The sequence below is a fragment of the Filicampus tigris genome, chromosome 6 (assembly GCF_054856515.1).
Source record: "Filicampus tigris isolate MCC_2025a chromosome 6, RoL_Ftig_1.0, whole genome shotgun sequence".
Lineage (NCBI taxonomy): Eukaryota > Metazoa > Chordata > Actinopteri > Syngnathiformes > Syngnathidae > Filicampus > Filicampus tigris.
The window spans coordinates 28,880,905-28,888,876 of NC_141222.1; the positions used below are offsets into that span (position 1 = coordinate 28,880,905).

General features: G+C 44.6%; 1 protein-coding gene across 1 annotated transcript in view; it reads left to right on the forward strand.

Moving 5' to 3' along the window:
- akt3b (v-akt murine thymoma viral oncogene homolog 3b) overlaps positions 1-5,873 on the forward strand; it is a 20,433-nt gene extending 14,560 nt beyond the window's left edge. The window contains exons 12-15 of the mRNA XM_086034088.1: positions 641-855; positions 1,093-1,180; positions 1,875-1,977; positions 3,529-5,873. Of these exons, the coding sequence (XP_085890214.1) occupies positions 641-855; positions 1,093-1,180; positions 1,875-1,977; positions 3,529-3,614 (492 nt within the window). The 3' untranslated portion in view covers positions 3,615-5,873. The remainder of the gene's footprint in view (positions 1-640; positions 856-1,092; positions 1,181-1,874; positions 1,978-3,528) is intronic.
- The last annotated feature ends 2,099 nt before the right edge of the window (positions 5,874-7,972 follow it).

Genomic DNA, 7,972 nt, shown 5'->3' on the forward strand with positions numbered 1-7,972 from the left:
GGACATTGCCGAAAACGCAGTCGGATTGATGATGATGATTCACTTAGGGGTTTGGTTTGTAGTGTGTCAGGAAATCCTCAAAAATGTTGAGGATTGAGTCGATTTTTGTGAGAGAAAAAAAATGAGTTCTTGCACTTAATGTTGGTTTGCCGTTCAGTAGAAATGTCATGATTCATCGAAAATCGATTTAAAATCGACTTAAGCCGCTTAAAGTATGCATCAATCTAAAAAAATATTGATTCGCAATGCCAGGTTGATAGAGACGGATGTTCAAGGTAAAATTTTGATCACAAAAGGATTTGTAATGACACCGGTCAAATCTATTTTACATTTCTTTCTTTTCATGTTTACTTGTGGCACTAACAAAACACAGAACTGTTCATGTTAAAATCCAAAACATCTTACGCTTATAAAACGAGTCATTCATTTTGTTGGAAAAAGATTTGAAAAAATCGACTCAATTGGGAAGCGACAATTTAAAATCGAATCGATCCGTACATATACTCGACATATGTGTGGAGTTTGTCGAAAAGAAATCTGCGTTTGGCGAATCGTTGGCCATTGTCTAGTCGTCACCGCCTGGGGATTTTCAGCGCACTTTGAGCGTCGTGCCCATTTGCGGATGTGCGCCCGGCGGCAGGTGCTGGAGGACAACGACTACGGCCGGGCGGTGGACTGGTGGGGCTTGGGCGTGGTCACGTACGAGATGATGTGCGGCCGGCTGCCCTTCTACAACCAGGACCACGAGAAGCTCTTTGAGCTCATCCTCATGGAGGAGATCAAGTTCCCGCGCACGCTGTCGGCCGACGCCAAGTCGCTGCTCTCGGGCCTCCTCATCAAGGACCCCAACAAACGGTGAGACGAAAAGTGGCTCGCCAGGCGCCGCCGACCGGCAAATGGCAAATCCTCGTCCTCCTGCTCTGCTCTCTCTTCTCATCGCCTTCCCCTTTTCTCTTTCTCCTTTCTTCTTCCTCCTCTGCTCATTTCTTCCACGCTGCTGCTCCTCTTCTCCCGTCTTTTGTCCACCTCCTCCTTTTTCTCCTCCTCCCCCCCCCCCCCCCCCCCACTCAACCCCTCGCTTGCGGCCGCCAGGCTGGGCGGGGGACCGGACGACGCCAAGGAGATCATGCGCCACAGTTTCTTTGTCACCGTCGACTGGCAGGACGTCTACGACAAGAAGGTGAGACCGCGGCCGCCTCGCGCAACAGCCGGGCCCGCTCGTCCTGTCCGTTTTGCATCGGCCAGATGTTTTGTTCTCTTTTTTCTTTTTTTCTTTTTGAATCCCGATTATAAGCGACATATCCTGCAAACAATGAGTATGAGTCGAAACGTCGACACTTAACTGTAGGGATGGTGGTCGATATCACGTTTTTGTCAGACCGATATCAGTATGAGGACTCAACTCTTGAGGAGTCACCGATACCAATTAGCGATAGTACTTTTGCGACATAAAGTGTCCCTCAAAAACCAATAAATATCCTTTTAAAGAAAGGCCTCTATATCATTTTCTTTAACACTGCATAAAATTCACGACAATCTTAGTTGTTGAGCATGAAACGGTATCGGTTGCCCTCGCGAGTATCGATACTTTGAAATGAGGCCGGCTACGGGACCGATAGCGATACCTGCTATCAATGCTTGCCCATCCCCACTTAACTGTGCTGAGATGCTTTTTGTTTGTTTTCAGATTTGCATCAAATGTTTGCACCGTTTTTGTCTTTTTTGAGTAACGGTCATCCTCAATGCTTTGTCCAGTTCTTGTGCACAATTGTCGACGGGCTTTTCTCCTTTTTTCAACCTGCCTGTCGCCCGTATTTGCCCACAACAATCCAACTGATGTTCTGATGCGTTGGCTGGCCACGCCTTCCTTCCAGATGGCCCCGCCCTTCCAACCTCAGGTGAGCTCTGAGACGGACACGCGCTACTTTGACGAAGAGTTCACGGCGCAGACCATCACCATCACGCCACCGGAGAAATGTGAGTGCCGACGAAAGTCTCCGAGTGCGCGTGCGCGTGCGCGGCGGCGGCGTGCTCGCTCACGTCTGAATGCTCGCGTGTCTCTTTGTGTGCTCGTGTTTGGACACACGGAGTCACGTGTGCGTTTTCATGTGCGCTCACTAGAGGTGGGCGATATATGTCGTTATCGATATCGTCCTGAATCTTGCGTTCACCATGTGTCATTTTACATGATCGAGTTTTAATACCGCCTCTGACTCGAGTCAGTCGACGGTCGCAAAGTATGAGGAAATGCAGAAAAATCAGTATGCATTGACGGCAGTGGAGGAGGAAATGATAATCATTCGCCGAATCGGTCACGTGCTACTGTCCGCACTCTGGCCGAGCTGTGTTCCCTCCTCCTTCCCTGGAGGAGTTACTAGCGGGGCTTCTTAGCGAGGCGCGAGTGCGCGTCGCCCGTAGTCTGTAAAGGGTTTGCAGTTGACTGACGTCGGTGGGAATAACATGCCATGTGCCAAAAGGGTCACCGTGAAGAGCAACTCTGTTGCACCACGAGCCATATGGATTACGGGGAAAACCTGCCGACCGCGCTGGCACGCTAAACAAAAGCTGAAACGCACACACTCAGAAAAGAGTCGCCGAGTTGAACCAACAAATACAAACGCACGCACTCAGTACTTTTTCCAGCAAGTCAAACGTGACATCCTGGATGATCCGTCAACATCCGGTTGACACGCTGTTAGTCCGCATCGTTCATAACTAGCCCGTATTCCCGAGGCACGTTGCACAAACTACGACGCTTTATTAGTGTGACGCCAGCAAGTCACAGCGGTGAATGAATGAAAAAATGCACTTTTTGGTCAATTGCAGTTTTGTTATTCAACTTTATTCAGAATATGTTGGCCAATGTATGAGGATGGGTGTTGCCGTGACGACGTCTTTTTTTCTCTGGCTGGGTGACGACACTTTGTCACACGTCACATATCAAATACATTTTTTCTCATTCTGATTGCTGTAGTAGTTGGTAATGGTACACCGGTACTTAATGCAGCTCAAAATGTCACAGCATTATGGAATAACAGCACAGACATTTAAATGACATAAATATTCCCCAAAATCAATGTAAGTCTCTACGTCATTTTTTGTTCTTTATTGTGAAATATTGTCGTAGAATATCATTGTTTTGTAGTAGCTGTATTTAGCAATTTAAAAGAGATGTTGTTCACAAACACTGTCTATCCACAATTGGTCTGCGAAGCAAGTGCAGATTTGAAATATTTTTTGTAGAATATCGTCAAATTATCGTTATCGAGTTTTTGGAAAAAATATCGAGATGTATATTTTTTTTTTGCCCATATCGCCCACCCCTAGTGCTCATTCATCCCGTGTGGTCATGGGTTTCCACGTGTGGTTTTTAGCTTTTTTTGTCTTCCCGCGTTGTCATGTGCATTCCCTTTGTGTCGCATGTCATCACGTGTGCTCTCCAGACCCTTGAAGGCCAAAAGTTTGAGAAGCCCCGGTTCAGATGCTAGGCGGCTAACGTGCGTGTTTTTGTCCCGTGTGTCTGCGCAGACGACGAGGACGGCATGGACGCCGCAGACAACGAGCGGCGGCCTCACTTCCCGCAGTTCTCCTACTCGGCCAGCGGGCGGGAGTGAGCGCCCTCGCCCCGCCCCGCCCCGCCCCGCCCCGGCCCCGCTCGTCCTGACCCGACCGAACCCGAACCCTGCCCTAAACCCACCCCGCCTGCCTCGTTTCCACCGGCGGCCATTTTGAGGAAAACACGTAGCCATTTTAGGGAAAACCAGTACCAGTCTCCTCTCTGTTGTCCCGGCGGGCAGGCGGGCTTGCGGACGGACGGACGGACGGACGGACGGACGGACGGACGGATGCAGGAAGTCGGGAAGTCTCTCGGTGGACTTTAAAGAGTTTTTTTGCACAGTGGGCACGAACCCACGCTAAACAGGAGTCGGCCACATTTTTCTGCAGGAGGCCAACTTTGTTCGTATTTATTTTTCTCTCCGTCTCAGTATTACCTTCTTCACGTCCATCGTGTCCTCCTCATCCTCGTGGTGATGATCGATCCTTTTTGTTTTTCTTTTTTTTTCTTATTGCACTTGCGTCGGAAGCAGAAGACGATGACGACGAGACGCTTTTTTTTTTCTTTTCTTTTTTTTTCGGGAACAAAGCACCAAAAACGTTGCCTTACGTGTGCCCACCCTCACCGCCGTCACACCCGCACGCCCTTCGCTTTGTTTTGCTCGAGACTTACGTGCATGACTCCCGGTTCGCCTCGACCGTACCGCGCGCAAAAAACACACTTGTGTTTGTTGTTGTCATCCCGTTGCCATGGAAACGCGTTTGCAAACAGGGAAAGGCGACAACAAAAGTCTTTGGCGTTCCTCATCGTTGCTGCTGTGTGACCATTTTTCCCCGTCACGTCCACACACCCGCGTACGCTTCGTGTACGTACACAAATGTACTCACCAACACACACACACACACAAAAATATGCACAAACACACACAAATACATACACACATGCGTAAATACACACAAATAGACGTGCACATGCATACAAATGCACACAGGTACGCATTAATACATACACGTGTACATGGACACGTACACAACCATGTACACGCATCCACACACATATATATATATATATACATACACTCAAATACATACATAGACACGTGTGTGCACGCACACTCTGAGCCTTGACACTTGCCACGACTCAGGTGGCGCGCATCAGTGTAGCCACATTCCCTTCAGTCTGGACATTTTCAAATCTCTGGCAGAACGCTATGGATTTGGAAATGCTAATACGCTAGAGCTAGCAGAAGAGGCGTGTTTGGGGAGCGCTTGATTTGCGTTTGTCCGGACATTCCCACCAGTCGGTTGAAATTGTGCTCCATCCCAGCAGCGTCTCGCCTGCAACGACACGATGGGTTTTAAAGGATAAACGCGTTAGCGTAGCAAGGTGGCGTTTGATTCGTCTTCGTCCAGGACTCGACGCGTTTGCCAGCGCCAAAACTCAGGAGTTGTGCATCTAGTCTTCTGGAATGCAAATGTTTTTTTTTTAAGGCTAATACGCTAATGCTAATGCTCGCTGAGAAGGAAACATCAGGTTGTCTCCCTCTGCTGGAAATGAATTGAAAAAGGAATCCTGTTGGCGGAAAAGTGGCGAATTGGCACAACATCTCCAAATGGGGTTAGGGTTAGGGTCATTTTGCGTTTGTTTAGTTCCCGACACAGACACACACACACACACACACACACACACAAGGACTTGTGGTTGTTTGATTCCAAGGTTGACCAATCACTTGGAGTGCGAGTGCGCTTCCAGACGCAGAATTCCGTCTCATTCCAGAAACATTCCCGTGAAATGGCACCGCCCGGTGTCATGTACATATTTATGCAATACGCTCTATGTCGTTTTTGTTTTGTTTTCTTTTCTTTTCTTTTCAACCGGTCTGTCGCCACGGAGATGGACCTCAGACCCGCCCCCATCTCCTCCTCCGTTGCCATGCTGTACCTGCCAGCGACGTTTGTTCACCGTTATGACAAGCAGGTGAAAGATTAAAAAAGAAAAAAAAGTGGCAACTTCTTTTTGGTTGTTTTTTTTATTTTTATTTTTTTTGCACTGGTTTTCGTCATCCTCGCTGAGTCCTTTGCCTGTTTTCCTTTAACTTGTTGAGCTGGGTAAAAATGAAAAGCACCTTGGGAAGTTGCTGGATGATGATGATGATGATGGAGATGGAGATGGATTCATTAACTGAAGTTTTTTTTTCCCTTTAGTTTGGTTTGTTTTTGTTTTCTTACCAAAATGTTAGAGCAAGAACCCAGTAGTGGACTTGCTTTGCTGTGCTAGTATTTATTTTCAATTAAATTAAAACAAATACATTTCACCACTCCGTCTTTATTCTTTTTTTTTTATGACGAGCAATCTCCATCCTGATGTAGCAGAACGCTGCCCCTGTTGTTAACGCTGCAGTACAATGAGCTATTAATTGTCCCACATTAGATTGATTTATTTTTTGTTTTTCAAAAGTGACGCATGACTAGCAATTTTTTATGTGAGATTAAAAAGAACAAAGAAAAATACATGTAAAAACGTATTTTATTGCGAAATTCATTCTCACATTTGTATAATTTTATCATAATATGCATTTTCATATTTCATTTACTATTTGTACTTTTACAGTACTTAATAACCGAAACCTTTTGTTCAGGGTTGCAACCAAGGTTATTTTAGTTAACGAAAACTAACGAAGTAACAAACTAAAACTGAAAAAACTTTTCGATTAACTAAACAGAATACAAATGCAAATACTTTTTAAAAAACAAAAACTAACTGAAACTATATCTTAGATTTATAAACCAAACTATGAATACAGAGAAAAGATCATTTGTTTTCATCTTTGTCAGTTACCATACATGAGCTTGCGGGGTTGCTGTACAGAAAAGTGAAGTTCAAACAGTCATTTGAGAGTTGTAGTTTATTTTATGACAAAAGGCAGTAATTAGTGATTGATTTTTATTTAATCTTACACTCGACAAGTACTTCATACATTGATAACGTACAATAATACTAAAAGCACTTTTTGAAAAAATATAAACAAACAAAACTGCTCTAAAAAACAATTTACACTAACTGAATTACACCAAAAAATGTCAAAACGAAATTAAAAAAAAGAACCTGGAAAATCCCAAACTATTATATCCCTGGCTGCAACAAGTACCGGTACTTGAATTTCGATAATCGAAGAAGCTACGGATTTCATGATGATTCGATGTGTCATGTGCTGTTGCTGCTGTGCGCGCCTTGGCCTCTTCGGGGCAGTGTAGTGCACGCATGCATATAACACAACCTCATCAGATGAAAGGCAAGAAGAAGAAACGGCAACGGCATTATTTCTTTTTGACATAATGTGGACAATATATGCCGGTGAGTATTGTTATATTATCTTTGTTTATGTTGCTTAAGTGTTTGTACGTGAACATTTATTCGGAAATATTTGGAGAACGGGCGCTAGTTCCGTTAGCCTAGCATCGCTTGTCAGCAAGCACGTTTTCTAAACGTCCCCGAGAGAAAAAAAAAATGTCTTCCCTACCCGCCAAGCAAATTTGAGATTGTGACGCAAGGGTTTCAAATTCCGGTCCTCGAGGGCCACTTTCCTGCATGTTATAGAAGTTTCCCACCTGCAACACACCTGATTCAAATGATAAGCTCATGATTATAGCTAATTCGGGGCTAAAAAATCAAGCCGATGTTGTTTGCTGCCATGTTAACCGGGTTTAAATTCTATGTTTTGCTTTGAATGTTTTAAAGCACTTTGAGTTGCATTCTTATGTATGAAAAGTGCTATATAAATAAAATGTGATTGATTGATTGATTGATCAGCAAGTTCAGCTGGGACCTGATAACGATGCGGATCATTTGAATCAAGTGTGTTGCAGGAGGAAACCTCTAAAACATGCAGGAAAGTGGCCCTTGAGGACTGCAGTTTGAGACCCCTGTTGTAATGTGTTAAGGTGTGGCATACACAACAGTTGCATGTTTTTGTGTGTTGGTTCATAGGCTCTTGTAAAGCTATTTGACAACATTTAATTTGGGTTTTTCATTTTGTATTTCTCTATTCATGATATACAACTTGCCGAGCAGATATGTTCAAGTGGCAACCTGCTTGTGCACTTTTGGACACTGTCAATTTGAAATGTTCCGTGAGGATGAGCGGTTCAGATCATGGATGGATGGATTTAAGTTAAGGGAGGGAAGGTTTAAAAAATTAAATCCGGTTCGTCGATTAATCAAAATAATCAACTGATTACTCAATTATTGAAATAACTCTAGGTGCAGCCCTAAATGAAATGGAAAAATAACATTATCGTGCAGTATGTGAAAAACTGTTTTAAATATAAAGCTGGCGCTGGGTGGAATTGTACCTCCAAAATTGGCACTTTTCAGGAGACCCCCGAAACAGCATGTTTGATCAAACATTAACATTGT